The sequence below is a fragment of the Ruditapes philippinarum genome, unplaced genomic scaffold (assembly GCF_026571515.1).
Source record: "Ruditapes philippinarum isolate M1 unplaced genomic scaffold, ASM2657151v2 ctg3990_1_1_1_1, whole genome shotgun sequence".
NCBI classification, from domain to species: Eukaryota; Metazoa; Mollusca; class Bivalvia; order Venerida; family Veneridae; genus Ruditapes; species Ruditapes philippinarum.
This window is the reverse complement of record NW_026858502.1, coordinates 83424-106362: the sequence shown is the minus strand read 5'-3', so window position 1 is coordinate 106362 and position 22939 is coordinate 83424. Positions and strand designations below refer to the sequence as shown.

Sequence of the window (22939 nt, the reverse complement as noted above, 5' to 3'; positions counted from 1 at the left end):
CAATTTTGCCGTGTTGGGCTTTCTTTAGGGATTCTGTATTTATCTATTTCATTCACTTTATTGAGAAATAGGAGAGAGGCGACGGTATTATACCTGTTCGTACATTTCCGTAATAGAAGATCGTAAATACTCAGAGAGGGGCGGAGCGTCATGCATGAGTTAAAATCGTTTAACTTTGTGAATCTACTTTTGTCATTTTAAACATGTTACTGTGTAAACGTACTGTTGTAGTTCTACGACTGGAAACACGTTTTATTAAATTCTATTTTCTGTATTCGAGTTTTACATTTCACTTGTATTTTTCAGGTACATATAGATATCTACAAGTGTGCAAAAATGCTGATGTGGAAGATACGAACTTGTAAATTTGTTGTTGTTCTCCATGTTAGGTCAGTTGTTAAGATTTACATGTAAACTTGTTATTTTAAAGCGGGTGCCTTCAATTTAAAGACGGGATTAAGAGGCATATCATTTGCTTTGCACGAATATAATAAAAAATGCTAGACATACCCGTTCGCATTTTCAAAAGTAGTTTTCAAAAGGAACACATTACATGTCTGGAATTTTGGCAACGATCGCCCTCCATAGTTTCTCATATGTTACTGGAATGTCATTGTTTTCTTCTATAAATATCTGAAATTTAAGTGTTTTGTTCTGTATTTGAACCTGACACAAATATGGCACTTTAATACAAAAACCTGCTATTGGTACACATGAGTAATCAAACAATCAAGGAAATGAAAAATATGAAAGCTCATGACTTTTGTTATTTTTTATAAGTAACTGCTTAATTGGCCATTATTTTTGCCTCACCTTCAATACATTTACTGCTTCAATTGACTATGTTTTCTGCGTCTTTCACATTCAATCCGATCTTTCCATATTCGTTGTCATTACCATCATGTTGAGTATTTGCACCTAATGAGCAGGAAAACTTGAAGAATGATAATATTCAAATGATAAAAAATAACTGGATATAGTGTGAAAATATCAAAACAATGTGTGAAATAATAATAATATTGATTTAGTTTTCATATTATCAGTCTGCATCAAATCAAAGTCTTAATTTATATTTAAAAAATCAGTTAAATGGTTAACAATTTTATGAGACCGTTCTTCTGTTGACACTTTAAACAAGTATTATGCTTTTCAAAAAGACGTTTGTAAGCTTCAATAGATGCATTAAAACACAATGCACTTAATATCATTTTTAAATTTTAAACACGTGATAAAATTCCTTGACCATATCGTACCTGATACGTTTTGATATGAATTGTTAACATCCGTGTCTGCTCATGATTTCTTTTAAAAAAATGTCTTCACCCGTCACGGAATCATGTTCAAAACTGAATAGTTTAGAAGATGAGCTTTGTCTGCAATCAAAAATAAACAAACAAATCATGGTGGCCAGGGTGGCCTTACATTACAAACCTGTCTATATAAGCTCTCATTGACAAAATATTGATTATCATTGTAAAATATAATATTGGTACAATGTTGCATTCCAATTTAACGAATATCAAAATTATGCGCGTGTTTTTTGTAAAGATATCTTAACTGCGCCTCAAAAGATATATGGAGGGTCAAGTCAACTTATTTTTATTTTCAACGGCACATTAAATCAAATATGCGGCCCAGTGCCTTACTCTAAGTGCCCTTAAATAATTTCAAACATAATATAAAGGAATACAATGTAAAAAAATAAGAACACCTTATCTGATAAAAGTAAATAATAGATTGTATACACATGTTTCAAAGTTTCAATAAAATATATGTCGATGTCCGTCCGTTACTCATCGGGCAGGCGCCGTCGGGTTTCAAGTACTACTTAAAAGCTAATGGCATTCGGAGGATTATTTTTGGGGTCATTGAGTTTAAGAAGTCATATCACGGGGATCGCCTAGCCGCCTCGCAGGCGATGTTTTTTTCGGATTGGACGATTGTTTTCTAACAAAAACACCATCCGATGGTATAGGCTTAATACAACCACAAGCGTAAATGTAGAAAAATAGATTATATGAATAAAGAAATCACAATTTATTTAATAACTATATTTTATCTCATGTAATTTAAAACGAGCCTCCAGTATATTTTTCATAATCTGCTTCTGTACTTTAAGTATTCAATTTCATAATTAAGATGTGATTGTAACGTGATGAGTGTCTGAGACAACTGGAAAACAAATTAGTAGTTACGTTCATTTTTTACATTACAGGGTAAAAATTTTACGAGTGTCGAATGTACCTAACGTTATTAGCATTTACCTATGTATGCATTTATTTATTCCTTTTTACATATAATTATATGATATCATTACATCATGATTTTAGACTATGGCTCAAAAATTAATAGGGCTTATGTTAACCAAATACTACACAAGTCGTTATTTTAAAAGATACACCCAATATAGCTGTATCTCTTACATGTATTATAAATGTAGCTTTCAATTAATTTATTTATAAGCATTTTGATAAATATGTATTTTTACGCAAAGCTACATAACAGACAATTTTACATGCTTGACATCATCATACCCACCCTTCAAAGAAGAGGGGGCATATTGTTTGCTAATGTCGGTCTGTCTGTCGGTCTGTCCGTCGGTTGACCACATGGTTTTCGCTGATTATCTTTAAAACTTTTCATATTTCACATAGTTATTAGCCATAATAGATGACACCTATTGATTTTCGGGTCATAATGTCGAAGGTCAATGTCACAGGGGCCTTAAATGTCAAAATGGTTTCCGCTGATTTTCTTGAAATGTATTCAGGACAAAGTTGTCCTATTTCACATATTGATTGGTCGTAACAAGTTGATTGCCGCTATTGATTTTTGGGTATTAAGTCAAAGGTCAAGGCCACAGGGGCCTTAAATGTCAGATTAGTTTCCACTCATTATCTTGGTTAAAATTAATTGCAAAGTTTTGATATTTCACACATTGATTTGCCATAACCAGTAGTTAAACACTCTTGATTTCCGGAATACTAGGTCAAAGGTCAAGGTCACAGGGCCTGGTAATATGATTTCTGCTCATTATCTTGATTACTATTTACCACAAAGTTGTCATATTTCACATATTGATTGATCTGACTAGTGGATGACACCTTTTAATTTTGGTGTCACTAGGTCAAAGGTCAAGGTAACATGAGCCATAAATGTGTAAATGGTTTCCGCTGATAATCTTAAAAAGTATTAATCACAAAGTTCTTATATTTCACAAATTGATTGGTCATAACAAGTACATGATCCCTATTGATTTTGCCGTCACTATGTCAGAGGTCAAGGTCACATGGGTCTTAAATGTCAGAATGGTTTCGGCTCATTATCTTCGTTACAAATCATCACAAAGTCTTCATATTGGTCATTACTAGAAGATGACCCATACTAATTTTGTGTTCGCTAGGTCAAAGGTCCAGGACACGGGGCCTTAAATGGCAATATGATTTCCGCTTATAACATTGGCTAATATTTATCACAAAGTCTTCTAAGTTCAAAATTGGATTTGTGATAAATAATAGATGACCCCTATTAATTTTGGTGTCACCAGGGCAAAGGTCAAAGTCACAGGGTCTTTGAATGGTAGTATGATGACAGCTCATTATCTTGAAAATAATAATCTCAGAGTCTTCATATTTCACATAGTGAGTGGTCATTACCAACAAATGACCCGTATTGCTTTTGGGGTCACTAGATCAAAGGTCAGGGTCACATGGGGCCTTAACTGTCCGAATGGTTTCCGCATATAATTTTGAAAGCTATTCATCACAAAGTCTTCATAATTCACATACTGATTGGTCATAACTAGTTAGTGACCCGTTTTGATTTTGGGGTGACTAGATCAAAGGTCAAGGTCGCAGGGCTCTTGAATGTTCGTATGGTTCCGCTTTTATCTCAAAAGCTATTTATCACAAAGTCCTCATTTTTCTTATATTGATTGGTCATAACTATAAGACGACCCTAATTAATTTTGGGTCACTAGTTCAAAGGTCTAGGTCACAGGGGCCTTAAATTTCTCATTATCTTGAATACTATTTATCACAAAGTATTCATTATTTATTTTTCCATAACTGAACACTTCAATATACCCATTTTTGGCAAGTTCCTATAACAAAATTACAAATAATGTGATTCAATGGCTAGAAAAGGGGGCATATGTGTCGTTCGACATTTCTTGTTTCTCCTTGTAATCAGTCACAAAACGTTATACACTCTTTATCAAGGTCCGTGATATATATTAAACCTGTGATCCCCTTTACTTTATATCATAAAAATATGTTGCATTACTTCAATCCACAGTGCACATACAACACCAGGTTTATGTAAAGGTATTTATTCATCTGTATGTAATTAGTGACATTAAAAACGCACTGTTATGTTAAACTAATCAGATAGTATACCTTCTTTTTAAAACACAAATTGTCAAAATTGTCAATCTAAAAGTCATCGCTGTGTTCAAGACATTTACCTAAAATAACAATATTTGGCAACACTAGTTTAAAAAAGTGCATAAACTTAGGTATATAAAATTTTGAAACACAAAATTAAATACTTGTAAAAGAGAAATATGTTTGTATGTTTCCTTAAGCGAATTTTGCATACACAAAAAAGCTAAACTGTTATTTTCCTCTTTTGTTCAATGTATTTTGTCTACTTTAATCATTAGAGCTTAATTAAAGAAGCATTGTATGCTACATTCCTATCAAAATTGTCCATAAGAATTCGGAACATATATTTACTGTTTATAAATTATAATTCATTTTTTTTAATTGGATATAACAAGAGTTTACTCATTTGGTAATAATAGTTTAAATAGTTTAAAACGATAAATGCATAAACTAAAGCTATATACAATTAAAAAAACAAATCGTTACAATACCTGTTTAAAAGAAATATATTTGTATGTTTTCTCAAAAGCGAATGTTGCATGCACAAAATCAATGCTAAACGGTTATCATCCTCTTTTTTAATTTATTTTGTCTACCTCTTATATTTATCATATGTGCTAAATAAAAGAGACATATTATCTTAAATTCCCATCGAAACTTGTCCATAAGATTTCGGGACAGTATTTATTATTGTTCATAAATTTCAAAACATTTTTTATAATAGAGAGAGGACACTCATAATCTTTATAGTTTTCTTAGACCCAATCCCAAAATGTACTTTGAAAATATTGTCTACTTGTTCAATGTTTTGTTGAATAAATATGTTTAAACAAATATTTAATTGCATATAACAGTTTACCCATGTATAGATATTATATATCCTGCTACGGGTCAGGTTTAACAAGACATAAAATAAACAACTTTAAGAGCTGAGGAAACCTATTGCAAGGACACCGTTTTCGAGTCTATATCAGTTTGCTTTGATGTTCAGCGCCCAATGTGGGTACGTGAATCAATATAAGTCAATTCTTCTCTGTACGTATTAGAAAAGACGGATACGTCACTGTTTTGAAATCTTCATTGAATTAAGAGTAGATGTAAGTAATTGCTGTGGACCGGATGTACATAGTGCTTCAACTGTGACGTATTGATTTTTTTATAAAATTACATCAATTATAGAAAATAAAATTTCCGTGCAAATCATTATTTGATCCAATTTATCAATATTTGCTTGGGGTTATATAAATATAATTATATAGTTGGTTGCAGTAAGTAATAAATATTATAATTATGAATTATATATTATTGATGTTATTTGACAGGTACACATCTACATTGCCAATATCTTAAATTAAGATCCGCCAAGTCCAACGTACATTTACAACAAAATGTTGCTCGTCGCATACGATGAGTGATGTCCTGAACAATGATTAATAACTTCTGCTATTTAATATGTACATGCAATTGAAAAAAGAGCTCTACTTGCCTAAAACCGTATCGTAGTAATTCATGCAAGCATTGTCCTATTATTTGTAACCTTGTACTTTAAATGGGCACAGGTAAACCGTATTTATATATTGTGAAAAGGTTTGCATAACTTCCTGGTTTAAACAATTTGTGTAAACAATATCTAACATGTACATAAAATGAACTGAAAAATACAATGCAGGTCATTCAGTCAAATAAACAATCTTCTATCGGTTTTCTCTATGTAAAAAATTATATTGATTTTTAACGATACTCTACTACCGTAGTACTTGTAAATGTTTTACACTGCCTTTTATTTGTCGCAATTAGGGATAATTTATTATAACACATGCATTTAACTTTATAAAATATTGGACTGAATTACTTCAATATGAGTTTGTTATGAATAATAACATTGTACTTCTATTGAAAAATTTCAATTATTAGTAAATTTTCAAGTTCAGATCTTGAATACTTTTGAGTTTTGATTTTGGACAAAAAATAAATGTATGCAAACGTTTCATTTTTGACTGAGCGGACGCATAGACATTCCAGCCAAAAAAACGCATATTTTGAATAACCAAACTTAAACGCAATCCGACGTATTATTTCATTAAAATTGGCAAAGAAAGTGGACGCACTATCTCCAGGAGGCTAATTTAGAAATATAGATATACCAATTAGAAGAACACTTTGTAAACAGATCTATTTTGAAGTGCAAAATATATGTGTGTAACAATACAATAAAAGTAGGATTTAATAAAAAATATACAAGTATATTTGCATGAGAAAACAGCCTCCACAAACGACACTAACAATAGTGACGTGTTTTGTAATTCAAACCCAGCTTGTTACCAGTGACTCAAAAAAAAAGAAAGTTTCAAAACTTGTTTTGCTGAGATTAAACATGGACGTCATTTGTACATACAGGCCTCCGTCATCGCCCTTCAATTACTAATTTTCTAAAATAAAATCACCACTTGAGCATAAATATAATTGTTGAGTGCAACTTTGTATATTATAAATTATAGTGAAATAAGCCCTTAAGAAACTTTACACAACTAAATTGAAAACATAAACATACTATCAAGCAATTGAACAGTTACTTCCAGGCTTATTTTATTTTAAAAAGTATGTAAATGGTAGGTGGGAACGACGATTGCATTAACTTCTCACATTCATGAAACATTTTTAAGGCCTGCTCATGGACACAAAAAGCATGAAAGCTGCAATCTACGTCCCTAATTTTCTTAATTGCGAAATTGGTAAAAATAAAAGAAATAGGTCACAAAAAACGGCATAAATTATTCAAAAGGCATTTGATATGTTTTGAAACTAATGCACAAGATTTACAAATGAAAAAAGAATACTATTTAGTAAATTAAAACGACACGTCGGTGAATTCATTACAAATGTGTTACATCAATGTTGCAGCTGAGTTTTAACGAATTCTCATAAAATACACGGTGTATATTTCTCTGTCGCAATTGATCTTGCGCATAGAGTAATTTAAAAGTTGACATAAGTCTGTCAATGCTGATTCAGAAATCACTTGGGATTAGTAAGTAATCGGTTATGTTTGGAGGAAATGAGTAATTAATGGTTAGTGTACCCGACAAAAATTTTTGAGTGATCTGCTGACGAGATATGACACAACTGCAACTAGACAGGAATATAAATCCAAAATAAGACAAACAAAAGGTTTTTTAACTTGACAGAATGTCACACAACACGTGTGGTTAAACTTTGTATATCTTGCTCTTTACGTCTGCTTGATTGACAATGTCATAATCTAGTGTAAAGATTGTTTGTTACACTCTTCAGGATGTGAAGAAAAATTGTTAAATCCATCGGGATTAAAGTACTCTTGATAAAGTATTCAGGATGTACAATATATTTTTTTAAACCCTTCAAGTATTTTAATAATACTTCCTGAACGGTAATAATGTGTATAGGGTCTATGCAAACACTCGAGTGAGTCCGTCCTTGTTTACATTAGTACAAATGAAAACATGATTTATAACATTTGTTTCTGAATCAGTATTTGTTTGCATAATCAAATACATACCACAAAAGAACATAGCAGACATTTTTGCTATATATCACATGCTAAATGATAAAAGCAAAAACAAAAATGACAAATATTTACCAATATTGATAAAGCAAAGTTTCAAGCATCAATATAAAGCAAAGTTTCTAGCATCAATATAATCTGAATTAACAAAAGAAAGTACAGTAACTCTTACTTTTAGTAATATTTGCTATTTAATCAGTCGAAAGGCTAAAGACATATACATATATAAATAAGAATTCACTGCATGAACATCTAGTGAATTTTAAAAGTTTTAAGAATATTCAATGTACGTTTTTCTTGGCGTTTGTACGATTGTTTTCAGTATTTGTTAATATTATATTTTATATACATCGTTTATAGATATCACTATTTCGTATTTACACAGCATAACTGTGCTGGAAGTTAAAAACAATCACAAACATAACAACAAATAACCAGTATTGATTTCATTAAGATTTTGGTCCTCATATTTTCATATTCATATATATTGCTTTATCGAAGTCTTTTTGCAAGGTCTCTGGAGCTGAATCAGCATTACTTTTCCTGGAAATATCTTCACGGTTGTCATCCATTGGTTTAAGTTCACTGTACTGATTACTGTCTTTCAGGATGTTATCAAGTTTCTCATAAGGATTTTGTGGAAGAGCGTCTGTAATTGTGTCTTAAGTGAAATCCAAAGTATGATTAACAATATTACATTTAAAAAGCTACCATAATATTTCATTAAACGTATCAATAATTTCATGAATTACCGAATGGGTCCAGTTGCAAATTTATTGACATAATACCTTAATTACAAACGTAATCATGTAAAACGAACATTTAATTAAATCACATTACCTATTCTCTTTAAATATAATATCATAATAGTATCTTCAATAAGCATACACTTATAATTAGAATTACAAAAGAAACAATGGAAATACCTGTGTTGTTTTGGTCATTCGGTTCTATGTTTGCTCCAACTGTATTAAGATCAATGCCTTCGTATTCAGTTGCAGAATTTATCTTTTGTGTTGATGGTCCTACACATTTAGATTATATAAAATTGATTTTAGATTGATTGAGTATGAAAATTAATTCATTACAGTCTCGTTTGAATTTCGTTTATTTAACAACGACAATGTAAGCATAAATCCAATTGAAAAATGTAATTATTTATAATGATTACAAGTCCTTTTATTTCAGCTTGCTTACAAAATTACTGCAACAAAATATCATAATAAAAAAGCTAGACAAAACTGTCATAGAACTGCTACAATACCTCTAACATTGGTATTAAACGATATTTCACACCAGTTTATATGTGACAAAAACATACACCTATAATTAAGTATGCATCTTAATAAAATATATTTGCACATTTGTATGAAACATTTATGACATCAATTAAGGTAACCAACTATAAAAAAAATGAATAAAGATTACAAACCAATAAAGTTTTGATATACGTTTTTTCTTGTGTGTTGATATCTCAGCTTAAACCTGAAATTTATGCACAATTATTAGACATCCAATATAGGAAATTAAATTAACAATACATTTGTTAATCTTTATTTGCTTGACAATTCTTTGATTCAACAATTATAGATACATTTGTGTAACAGTTGCGATATAAGTACTGTTCTAATAATGTATATATAAAGTCAAATAAATAAATGCACTTCAAGAATATTTAAGAGGTTTGTACCAAAGGTATTTTTTTGATTGGCACGTTACATGGATCAACTGTTTTTAAATTAATTTACCTTCTTAATGTGTATATACTAATGAATATTACAAGCAACAACAGAACAGCACCGATACTAATCCCTATAGTTGTCCCGACGAAACTGGTGTTACCATCTATATGCATCCCCTCTGAAGAAAACGCACGAAATAGTTAATATCTTAAACGTTTAAAAAGCTGGAAGTTTTGCTGTTGATTGTTTCAGATAAAATAGGTGACATTGTATGAAATTAGAGTATAAATCATGACTTAAGTAAACAAATTTAAATATGTTACACTTAAAACAATGAGATTACCTTTGGTCTTGATTTCAAGACGTGCAGACAACTTAGATGATCCTAACATACTAACAGAATGTAAAAAGATGTAGTAGACAGAATTGCTTGACAATCCATTTATCGTATAAATAAGTACTGGTTCCCCTGTGTCTTCTATTTCTTCTTGTGCCCAGTGTTTCTGTAGTGATTTGGAGTAGTTCAATACAAAATGTTGGGGTTTTCCACCATTAAAAGAAGGAAACCATTGTACTGTTGCAGTTGAAGCTGTTGTTAATTTGTTGAGAACACGAAAGCCCGTCGGAGGATTTGGTCTTTCTAATGATAAATACCGGCATTTGACCACGATTATGCGATTAAACAAAAGAAACTTACATTTATCAGTGCTGTGTTATATCCTGCATTTAAGTCAGTGGTCAATGGAAGTTGTATTTGTATAGTAATTAAAACATTATAAAGCTATATTATAATTTGATATCAATAAAATAACAAACGTCAGAATTTACTGTATTTTTTACCTTTAACCAGTCAATAGGCATAATACGAATGCAAAGTTATACTGCATAAATGCTTTATGAGTTCCAATTAATTCATTAGTATTAAGAACATACAAAATATCATTTACATTATTTTGTACTTAGTATCATAAATGATAAAATTGGCAGTCAATAATACAATGGGTACAAGTGTGATACTTTTGTTTACATCATAAATTTTAAACGTTTATGGATATTACATATTAAATAATATATCGTTATATAATGACCAATTTTGTGTTTACATGCATATTTTATTTAATATAAATCAATAATTACCTTTTTTAATAAACATTTTATCAAAGATAATTTGGAAAGTAATATAAGCATAGAACAGAAAGTGTGCATTAAAACTTTACCTTCAGCGTTGATGTAGTAGTTTTGTATGTATGAACCAACATCATTAGAAATAATTAGCCTATATCGCCCGAATTCGGTCTCCATCAAGTTGTATATAGATAGACTTACATTTAACTCATTATTTGATATATTGATATTGTTGTTTGATGTAACACTTATCCAATTAGACATTGAATATTTCTGCCAAATAACACTTTCTGGTTTAGGGTAGGCAAGGATAGGAAAATAAAGAACGGCAGTAACATTACTTGCTAATGTTAAGTTTGTAGTGAATGGAACCGTTGGATTAGCTCTCGGTGAACCTATATCAAATCAAGATAGCATGATATGAGCAACTTAATTTGTTTTATACCAAACCAAACATAAAATAAGCATATATTATAAAATTTTGTAAAATCAAATTAATTAAAAATATGAGATGATGTTTTGTTGTGTTGAATAATAGCATTAATAAGATCATTCAGTGTCATTTATTTCTATTATTTGCTGACATTGACAAGTAATATGTGTGTATGGTCTTTTAATTCACTACATATGTATATCAAACGGTTGGTATTGAAATAAATTTTGCAAACTTTCCTCGGTTTACAATTCATATTGCAAATACCGTTCATTAACTATATTGCAAACAGTCAAGTCTTCTTATTTGTTTTATATTATTTCAAAGGAAAAACGGTTTTGCTATCTCATATTATTGAGTTACCTGATAATAAATTATATTTAACTTATATTGATTTCATGTAAAAACAGAAAGTAAGTTGTTATATACTAACATCTTATCGATAAATCAAGTTGCTTTGTTGAACCGACTCCGATGTTGTGTTTGTTTTTGCCGAAACAAGAAAAGGTTCCAGAATCTGTACATTTGGCAGAGCTAAGTGTGAAACTCAGCATATTTGAATGAGTCCAAACCAAAGTTTTGTCCGTCGTGAATCGTAGACTCGTATTCGAAATTGGTTTACTGTCAATGTCGCAAATAAAGGTGACGTTGTCATATTCAGTTGCTGTCACATTACGCTCAGATTTGTATCCATTCACGTAAAAATCCTTTATTGTCGCAGAGTCTGAAAATGAATCATTTTGTTATGAATTAACTTCATGGGAATTTCTCTTCAATCACTAAACGGAAAGAATAGAAGTTTAATAAGTATGTAGAATCTAAAATTTTGCGATAGATAAGATAGATAAACAACATTTCACTTATTGTGTTGAATAAATACCTGTAAGACAATTTTTAGAACTACATGTATATGATATTATATGGTTCATGCAAAAAAGATAGTACATACATTCTACAGATAGATGCCACATTTTAGTGTCTGTTCCTTTAACAGGTGATTTTCCAGTTAGTGTCATAATGTTGTAAACACTGCAGTTGTAATTCATGTCGTCATCCCTTGAAATGTTACGTTTTGTTAGATATTGACTTGACCAGGTCATGTGCCTCTCAGATGTCCACAAAAATACCGTTTCCTTTGGGTTTCCATGAGTAACCGAACATGAAAAGTTAAGATGATCTCCTTCTACCAATGTCAGGTTTTCTAATGTGTTAATTGCAGGCGGATCTAGAAACGTTTCAAACGTCTAATAAATAATTTATTATTTATATCATGGGGACATTCCATTTTATTTTTATTTTCTTATGATTTTTTTTTCATTTTTATTTATTTATTTATTTTTTGAAGGGATAGGGGTGTGATAATTATTGTTTATTTTTTTCATTTTCTGTTGTTTTCGGGCGGGGTTGTTTTGTTGTTGTTGTTGTTGTTGTGGTATATCATTCCAGTTGTGTTGAAGGCTGAGCTCCACTGAGGTACATAGCCATAACATAAAGTTTGAGATCTGTATATGCTCATCTTCTTTTATGTAAGGTTTCCTAACGTGCTTGAAAGCGGATAAACAAAACGTTTCAAACTTCTATTTATTTTCAAATCAACCTATAGTTTTGTTCAGATGTTTTATTTTTTATTTTTTCAATCATCTATTTTCGTACACACGCCCTATTTTAAAACGATTTGTATTTGAAGTTACAGATAAAAATACTTGCATGTAATAGTCTTAAACATACTTAATCTTTAGAGAAGCATCTTTCCAAACATTTGCTCATTTGTACATGTTGACATGACTTGTTATATTTTTCCTTGCCATACATAATTACCTAATTAAAATGGAAAGTTGCAAACATAATGTCCGGCTAACAAATGTTTGCCCTAATTTCATTGTCCTAGAGTTCTTCTGATAATATTGAACATGTTCTAAATTTCTTCTGATAATTTTTGTTACAGCCAGCTAAGTCACGGCATGTTTTAGCGTTTTTAACAGGTCATTACGTTTCAAATATTTGATATTCTTAAACATATCAGTGAACATGTCATATGAACCATTTACAGTAGTTAAAAATAAACTTCTGACTTAAAAAATTAAGGGATAGAAACATTTAAAAATTGAAGTTTAGAAATAATAATAATAAAAATAAATACATTGTATACATTTGATTTTATCTTAAAAGTTGCGGCTACAAGTATCGATATCTTATCAACATTATGATTATTATAATAATGCTTGTTTTGTAAACTTATTTTTTTCGAATTAGTTCGTATAATATAGTGTTCATACTAGTATGTTTTCTTGTATATATAAACACAATTTCCAGAATCGAGGTTTCTTTGAACAAACAATGAGCAAATTTCGAACTTCCAGTTAAACTGGAGAAGGAATACTCAGGCACTCTCCCTACAATATTTCAGGCACGAGCGGGTACATTAGTAGAACAACCGATGTTCCGTTAGCCAGCCAGATACACGTAGCTTCCTCACATAAGAAAAAATCCAACATCCCTGAAAGGATTTAAACCCATAGCGGAAAGGACAATTTTTTGAAATCAGCGACCTTCATTCTACAAAAGTTCTAGAGAGCTGATTAAAGCATGGAACTACATGTCAATATATATTTTAGTTTTTGTTACGAGTGTTTTAAGTTAATTTCGATGAAAAAAGTAGTACAATACTTACAAAGAACATGGACTTCAACAGTGCTTCTACTTGAACCATTCTGTATTTTTTCGGTTGCGTTCATTGTATTTGTAACAAGACACGTAAAATGTCCTTGGTGCATCTTTTTCGTCTCAAGAATTTGCAATGTTCTATTGAAAGTCACTGGTATGTGTTTTGCTTCCCATTGGTAAGTTGGAAGGGGCTTACTATTGCTATAACAATCCAACAACATTTTTTCGTTTAGCGTGATATATATATCTCCAGACACACGTTTTGAGTTATACGTGACTATTGGTATAGTAGGAGGATCTTCAAACAAAGAAAATAGATAAGTAAGTTGATATTGAAATGACTTAATGATATAACGCAAATAAAGGTAAATGAGAAAATCATAACATTCAATATATATAGCTTGCAAAATGCAATTTTCAAACCCTTGCTTGTAAGTATTAATTCAATGTTCATTTTGTAAGTTTGTAAATGAATAACCCGTGTTATTTTTAACGAAAATGTTATTATCTTAATGTAATTGTTTTATTACTGCTGAATATTTTAACTACTCTGTTATAACAAGTGTTACGTTCAAACTTACATAATACTTTGACATTGATAGACACAGAGTCATTTCTTTCCATTTGTATTGACTGACAAGTACATAATCTGTCAGTGTAAGACATTGCCCGCCAAGTCAACGTATTTGTGGTACATTCTGCTGTAGAGTAGCTGCCAGAACTAATATAAATTTCATTACCAAAACATCTAGTCCATGTCAATAAAGGCTTTGGATTTCCTCCAGTGATTTTGCAAGTTAAAGTACCTGTGTTATTTTCAATAACATAATAAATTCCATTTGAGAGAAACCCATTTATCATTAACGTTGTATCCGGTGGATCTGAAATAATAAATTAAATGATATTTGTTGAAACAAAGAAAATAATAAAAAACAGAATGCAAACTACCAAACAATGGAATTCAAAGCTAAACAATTAATTCATAGCCATTATGAAAAGAAAATTTCAAGTTACACTATATAAATGTAAAATAGAGATAAATAGAATCCCAACAGATGGCAAAAACGGCACAATTTAAAATATTGTATGCTCAGTTTGATTGAGCTTGTTAGACTTACATGTGACATTAAGTGTAACTAAATTTGATGATATTTCCTCCTTTTGCACTTCCGACTTGATGACAATACAATAAAGCTCCCATCCGTTGTATGTTCTGCTAGGTTTGTAATTAAGTGTACTCTCCGCTGAAGTCAAACCTATATTGTTAGTTGTATTTGTTTGCTCTCCATTTAATAGCAAATGACTGTGATTCTTTAAAATCCATTGGATCTCCGGAATCGGTCGACTGTAGGCAGTGTTGCAAGTAAACGTTGTGGTTTTGTTTTCAGAAATCTGTATGGACTTCTCGGTAGGCGTGATAGTCAATGCTTTGACTGGAACTAAACGTACATTAGATATCAATAACTTCATATAACACATTCGATATTGAAATTTGTAAGAATATTGCGATATCTCCAGTCTTGATTTTCTTTGTATTCTACTTTAATAAACATCAAAATGCATCTGTTTCCTTAGAGGATATATATTGATGTTAACCCTATGGTCATTGGCAGTATGAATTGCCAGGTAAAAGTATATTTATTGACATTCATTTTTACCTCATTTGACATAAACAATTGGGTTTGAAATGAGAAATATTGAGTTCAGAATATTCTTATGTTCAAATTGTGCTTTACAGATTTTATTAACCATTTCTATATTTTTTAACAAAAATATAACATAAATTACAGTTGAAACTTTTGATTATGTCAGGTTATTTTAATTAGGAACAGACCGATAAATCCATTTATAAATATTGGATTATAATTTTTTTTATACGTGCCTTTGACAAATAATGATGCTCTTTGATTTAGGCTGTGTGTCATATTTACCACTGTACAAAACCAGGAAGTATTGTGATCAGCACTTGAAATGTTTAATATTTGTAAAGAAACGGTTGTTTCGTTCTTATAATCTTTATCACAAGTACACGCGATATTGCCTTGTGTTGCCATTAGAACAACACAATCACGTGTTGTAAATGCGCATATATTACTCCCATCTTTTCGTTGCCATGACATCATTAATCCTGTTCCACTGTGAACACATTTGAAGGAAATGTTGCTTTCCTCAAAATCATCAATTTCTTTTGGTATTATCATGACATCTATTGATAGAGATCCTAATTCATGAACCACAAAACAAAATATTGTTAAATACGTCTCAAACGTATATTAGTTAAGCACCTGCAATACATCCTTGTTTATGTTATAAAAAAACGAATGTGCAACTCATTTGTCAACTTTTAATGAATGAAATATTAATATAATTGAAAGCGTTCAAAATAAAGAGGCGAGCGTATAATTGAATTGAATTGTTTACGTTTACATAAGGTTTATGATGCTGGAATTTAAAAAAAAAAAGGATTAGGATAGGAGTAACTTGTGTTAGAAGATCACTACCATTATAATTTCAAAGAAAAAAGGTACTAAAAGTATGAAAATATAAAATTGTTTCTTTATGTTTATGTGATCAGAAGCAATCAAAATTGATTATCCAGCAAAGAAGGAATCAGGACTAAAACACCAAAAATTAGAATATCAAAGCAAAAGCAAAAATATGAAACAAAAAATGGTTGAAAGCTATGAAATGGGATCTTCGTAAGTACCTTCATAGTTTTATTTTCACATCACATATAACCATGTTATTTCTTGATTTTACATAATGCGGAGTTTATTTTTATGTTGACCTATATTGTTTTTAACTTAATCGAAGTTAACTGAATAAGAAGAAAATACACAAATGTACATATTTGACTACACACATAAACAGAACAAATAATTAATATATAAGTTACCATCATACTACATAGATATTTATATTGGAAATAAAACAGTAGTTCTTGTTCGATTAATTGCTGCCAACAATTATCAAAATACAATTTCAAATATATGATGCGGACTATTAAGAACTACATTGACATGAAAGGTGCTATGTAGGTATTTGATAGGCGCATGACCTCCGCTTATGTCGCAAATACTACAAGACCCCTTTCCAATGAAAAGTATAATAAATGTTAGGTAAATCAATGACATTGAATATTAACATTAATTTGACCGATATCAATGTAAGATAGTATAAATGTATTTAAGGTCATACCTACATTTCACATTAAATCACATTAAATTTTTTACCTTGATTTAAAACGGCCATATAAATCACAAAACATAACCAATAATTGAAATGTAAATCCATTTCAAAGATTATTTAAACCTTCTTTTCAATAGGTTTAAACACTTCGTCCTGGTCATGAAATTTTGTTATAAAGCTTTTAAAAATACTGTTCACAAACTTCCTGGTTTGCATTAAAGGGAAAATTTCAAAGTTTTGTTTTTATGACGACTATTCAACATAATCGCAGTGGCAGTCTGTTCCACGCATATACCAGGTTCAGTGACTTATATCAATGCGGTGTTTAAAACATAACAGTTTAACTTTTAATGTTTGAAAACATGAAATGAATACTTGCACGCCACAAACTAATGAATTTAAGTTTATTTAGCATACTACATAATAATTATATTCAATACAACGAATAGTAATTTTAAGACTCAGTTACCTACACATCATGCAAAAGAGAGTAATTTGTTTCACAATGCACATCTATGTAATTTTAAAATATATAATTTTTGATGTTGAACCTCCTACATATTGTAAAACTATTCACTTCTTTCATTTTTGTTTTTAAAAAATAAATTATAATGCCCCATGACATAAGAAAAAAAATAGCAAAAGCAATCCCCCAAGGTAATAAATAGAAGGTTTTTACATAAACATCATTCTCTGTTTTTTTTTTTTTTTGTATCTCTCTAAAGTGTATTCGAAACGGGTGTTTTTAATATAAAAAAAAATTTTTTTTCAAATTTTTATAAAAAGTACTGGGTCGACAAAGATTGCTTAAAATTTAATTTAAAAAATATTTTTTTGGTTTTTTGTTTAAAATTAACACAAGGACTTGGTAAAAAGGACGAATAGTTTTTATTTTTGGGAATTTAAACATCAAAAATTTTATTGCTTTAAACTTATTTCAGGCCCCGTAACTTATTCCTTGTCTCTATTTCCATTTGTACTTCCCGGTGTTGGGAAGAATTCACGTGTCGATATTGAAATGTAAACGCTGCGTGTGTTTTGTAAAAGTATATTGTATCCATTTTTATATTCCTAAATGTCATGGTCAAAAACATTTTTGACTGTTTTCCATTTGTTTGGTATAAAGTCAAGATTGGACATATTTAGGTATATATTGCACACATGTAGTTCGCGGAAAAAATACAGGAACGAAATTGCGCAGCAACAGAATCGTCATGCTTATTGTATTGTTATCATGCAACATTAAAGTTCTCTTGGTTACAGGTTTTATTTAAACACTTTTAACATTATTTTATAATTTTGCTATTTTTTAACATTTTATAATCTATTAAAAATCATTATTTATGTTTTACATTATAAGTGTTTTAAATGGAAATAACACTTCCCCCATCAATTATACCTACCTTTTTTACATAAAGTACTGGCCCTTTGCTCTCTAAACCACTTAAGGAAAGTATCATACACTAAAGGACGTATTATGATCTTCCTTGAAATAGTCGATATTTGTAAAGTCAGTATTGTGTCACTAAATGTTTTGAGACAGTGCAAGTTGAATTTATTATTTGTTGGAAGCGAAAAATTAAATGCACGAATCTATGTCAAAAGTAGCAAATGTTATTGCCATTAATGACCCCATCGAATTCTTCCCGCAGTACCATTGTTAAACATCTGAAGCTTGCTGATTGCCCTTCATTTTTCATCTACAACTGACGGGAATAATTCTTACATAAATGAACTGTAATGAAAATGGGTATAATCTTTACATCATAATATAATCAAAGTATAACGGTAAAGAGTTAGTAATAATATGAAAAATCAAAACATGTCTGTCATGGTAACAAAGTGCATGAAAAGCAACCCGAGAAACTGAAGTAACATCCGATGCGGGAACCGAAGGTTTATTGCAGTTCAATGGTTGCTAAAATGCACTTTTACCCTGAGAGACAGTGTTATTGTTTACAGAACACCCTTTTTAGTCAAAACATTTTTTATATTTTAAACTGGTTTACGGGTAAATAGGCGGGCAAGTGGGGAGTATTGCAAAAACGTCACCTGTTTACTAATTTCCTGGATGATAGATAAAAATAACATCTAGAAAAGAAAAATGTTTACGTGTAGTAAACTGAAACAAAACAACACTATCTTGTGTATAAAATGTAAATTATATTAATGTCATACATTTATCCATATATTGTTATTTCCTGGATTATTTGTATGCAAAAGCGTCTCAGAATGAGGCATATGAAACATAAAGTTTGTAATTACACAGGAATAGAAAAATCACAAATGAATAAGTGTTTTTGAGAAAATACAAATTGGCTGTTTACTGAAACTGTTTGCCAATAATTTGGGTTAAATCTTTTATAAAACCAAAACATAATTATGTTTGTATGTTGAAATATGGTAATTATGTATCCATGTCAACACTGCTATTAATATTGATATAGGTAAACAGTACACTTGAAAATTCAACTCGTCGTTTTATAAATTCTTTTTGAACGATCTCACCAAATGACAGTTTACTCTAATAGGTGTTTAAGAAACCTTAGTATACGTGATAAAAAGATTAGATAATAAAAACAGCAGATGACCTTCTATTAAAGTGACACATGTTGCACATTCCCGCTTTTTGCAAAGTATAACTTAAAGGAGTGATCGAGTGACATTAAATATTTATATATATCTTGCTTACAGACAAGTTTAACAATAAACATATTAATTCAATAACAGGTTATATTTATATAACCGTTTAATAAATTTTAAAGCCACAATTACTTTTATATTTACCTTCATTAGAAACTGTCATGTAAATCACAAAACATAACCAGTAAAGTGAACCCATTTCTCGCCTTTTTAAACTTTCCTTTCATAGTATCATCATACTTATTTTGTTCATAAAGATGATTTGCAAACCTTAAATTAACTTCCTCGTATGTATTGATGGGTACACTAAACGTATATAAATTGTAAGTCAATACTCCTACACACTCGAAATCTGATATATGACTCATTTGTAATAGTACAAACTATTTTTAATATAATTTTTTGTCTCATTGAAAAAAAGTTAAAGTTTCGCTGATAAGCAACTTATTCAGAATAACAAAATTAAACATAAATGTTTATGTAACAACCGTAATCTATTAGTTTTGTTTTTCAATCATTTTCTGTCATAATATTGCGCGCGAATAGCTTCAACACATTTTGATCTTATAATGAGCTAATATTTTAGCTATTAATATATATGTGTACCGAATGAAATATTAATATTTAAGATATATTGAAAACACACATTTTTTCGTTCAATTTACATTTTAGATAATTTGAAAAGTCAAGGGATTTTTAATGTAAACTTAAAATTATCTTTCCAAATTTTTGAGAAGAAAGAAAAATTAAAGTAACAAAATCATATAAATAGTTTATGCAAGAGATTATTCCTTTTGTCACATTAAAATATGAATTGAATACTGTATCAAACTTGATTTTTGCCCAGCAATTGTAAATAGTATTAAAAACGTTACTGTGAAAAATAAAAAACGTGTTACGACGGTATGGGTCAAAAGGGTAAAAGAGTTATCCCCCTTAAATAATTGTATACTTACTTAAGTATTATATACTTTATATTTGACTAAAATTATTTTGAATTTTCATTACATTTCCTGAAACTAATATTATTATATTACTAACTTAAAACAAGCCTGAAATAAGGACTTTAAACAAACGTAAGAATTGAAGATTTACGTTTTAATATTACTATTCAACATGCACTATGTACGCTATAGCTTCATTTCTATGAGTCTATTACAAAATAAAATAATAGTGATGTAATTTCGAAAAGTTTTCGCAAAACATATACCATATATAGACGGTGTAACATAAATGAAACATTTTCTAAATAAGCTAAAGTTAAAGTAAGTTAAAACTAATTTGTTTTGTGAAATTATTGTAACTAATATACTGTACCACAATCCTCAAAATAATACATTTCTGGGACCAAGTAAATATAAATACGTGTCAAAAGGTAAAAGAAATATGTCATTAGCCCAATTTTGAAATGAAAAAAAAAGTAGGAACAATGTCCCTATTATATGATTCTAACTTTTTCAGTGAATGGAACAAAGATATGATGTGAAAAAAGTCGACAGTATGCAATTGTTATAATTCAGATTTTTTAATAAATCGTTTAAAGACGTTTTCGGTAGTTTTCTGTGCGCATCGTTATGCGCTTCCAAGAAAGATAATCACGGATAATTACTCTTCAAATGAAGGTCAAGTTGAATAGTATTCGGATAAGTGTTTAAATTTCGGCTATAAGCAAATAATGAGTAAATAATACAGAATAGATATTTATAAATGTTCAAAAGGAGATCGGTTCAAAAGAATAAGAGGTCGTGTAGACAACATCACATAAAGGATTTCTCCAAGCATTAGTACGACAGCATTGATGATAATTCTGCGGGCGTTACCCCACCCACTTGTGGTATAGTGATGAAAATGCGTCGCGACTTGATTACTGGCAGACAACTGGGCAAGGAAGTTTAAAATGATATATTTTAAAAGTGTTGAATAAAAAAAATTAATATCTAAGAAATGTTCCGAATTTCATTATTTTCTTTGTAAATTTCTGAATACTTACTTACTGTTCGGGTATGTTAGTCGAGTGAAAAAAATAATATGGCCATAGATATGTTTTAAAAAGATATTCAGCATCCCTATGTAGCTCCAGTTAAGCAAGGCCACTCCCCAAAAATAAAATTAAAAAAATATCTCTAGAAATATGTCAATCCCCCTATATTAAGTTATTTAAATTAATACAGTAAGTACTAGACAGCTCATTGAGCTCAAGCATGTTGCATGCATGTATTTAACAATAAATTCCATTTTGTCTCTAATTTAAGGGGAAGCAACACATGTTTACCAAATTGTTTGTCCTTATCTGTTTATCTCAGACAGACTATTCTAGCTGTTTGTAAACAATTAGGTTATTTGCAGTGTGCTTATCAGGCTATACAGAAACTTTCTTATTATTTTTTATTATAAATAGAATGAAATACTGGATATTTTGTGTGACTGGCTGTATAATATACTTTAGAGTTGATTTCAATTAGTCCATACCTAAAGGTATCCTGCAATAGGATTCATCCAATAATATTTTTTTATATTCAGATTGTTAATAAAATTTAGCTTTGGTGATAGACTGTGGTGTCACGACCTCATGCTGATAACAGGCAATTTAAAGAACTTGAAGTGCTACTTTGGATAACTTTTTTAAGTGAAAACCAAGAATGGCCATTCATTGCTATTTCTTCTGTGGCGAGCTTTCCTGACTGCCCTCAACCTCTGTAGGCATTGTATGCACAGTTTCCCCAACTTTCATCCCCTTTCTTTTCTATTGCAGCCCTCCCTCTTTTTCACCAAATGACTGATGTAAATGTTGTCAAGCAGTTTTATTGTGTCGCCTTGAAAAAGGCGATATATAGGGGTTACTTTTGTCAGCGTCGGCGTTGTTGTCGGAGTCCGTGTCGGCGTCCCCTGAAGCTTGTACGGAGCACAAGTCAGTCATTATAAGTTGGATTGACTTCAAACTTGGTATGCATGCTTCTTATAATGACCCGAAGTGCAGTGCACAAGAACCGGTACTCTGCACTTCTTAATTTATGGGTTATTGCCCTTTGTTAATTTTCATACTTTATTTTTGCCATTTCTCCTAATGTATAAAAGCTTTGGACTTGAAACTTCATAGGATGATAGATATCATTAAGAAAAAGTGAAGTGTCTAAGAACCGGTACTCTGCATTTCATATTTTTGAGTTACAGCCCAACCCCGTTTATAATATTTACTTCGAATAATCGATGGGTTCGAATAATCGAAATCGGAATATTGTGATAGACGAAAACTACTAACTCGATATATTTTAAAAAG

At 30.3% G+C, this 22939-nt stretch overlaps 1 protein-coding gene and 1 long non-coding RNA gene across 3 annotated transcripts; both read right to left on the bottom strand.

Annotated features, from left to right (window-relative positions):
• Window positions 1-380: 380 nt before the first annotated feature.
• Window positions 381-1502, bottom strand: LOC132753368 (uncharacterized). Of its 2 annotated transcripts, none has more exons than XR_009628946.1 (3): window positions 1254-1502; window positions 814-934; window positions 381-633 (listed from the first exon to the last, which is right to left on the bottom strand). It is a non-coding gene; the product is annotated as an uncharacterized LOC132753368 (long non-coding RNA). The 2 variants fall into 2 exon arrangements; XR_009628945.1 differs by having other exon boundaries at window positions 814-918.
• A 5491-nt stretch (window positions 1503-6993) lies between these two features.
• On the bottom strand, window positions 6994-22579 carry LOC132753363 (nephrin-like). Its single transcript, XM_060743822.1, has 13 exons — window positions 22504-22579; window positions 15926-16051; window positions 14949-15269; window positions 14412-14711; window positions 13838-14128; window positions 12116-12391; window positions 11600-11890; window positions 10826-11128; window positions 9952-10248; window positions 9675-9786; window positions 9359-9411; window positions 8853-8951; window positions 6994-8587 (listed from the first exon to the last, which is right to left on the bottom strand). Exons 1-13 carry the CDS (start codon window positions 22577-22579, stop codon window positions 8391-8393), a joined length of 2742 nt encoding a protein of 913 aa, XP_060599805.1. The 3' UTR covers window positions 6994-8390.
• Window positions 22580-22939: the final 360 nt, after the last annotated feature.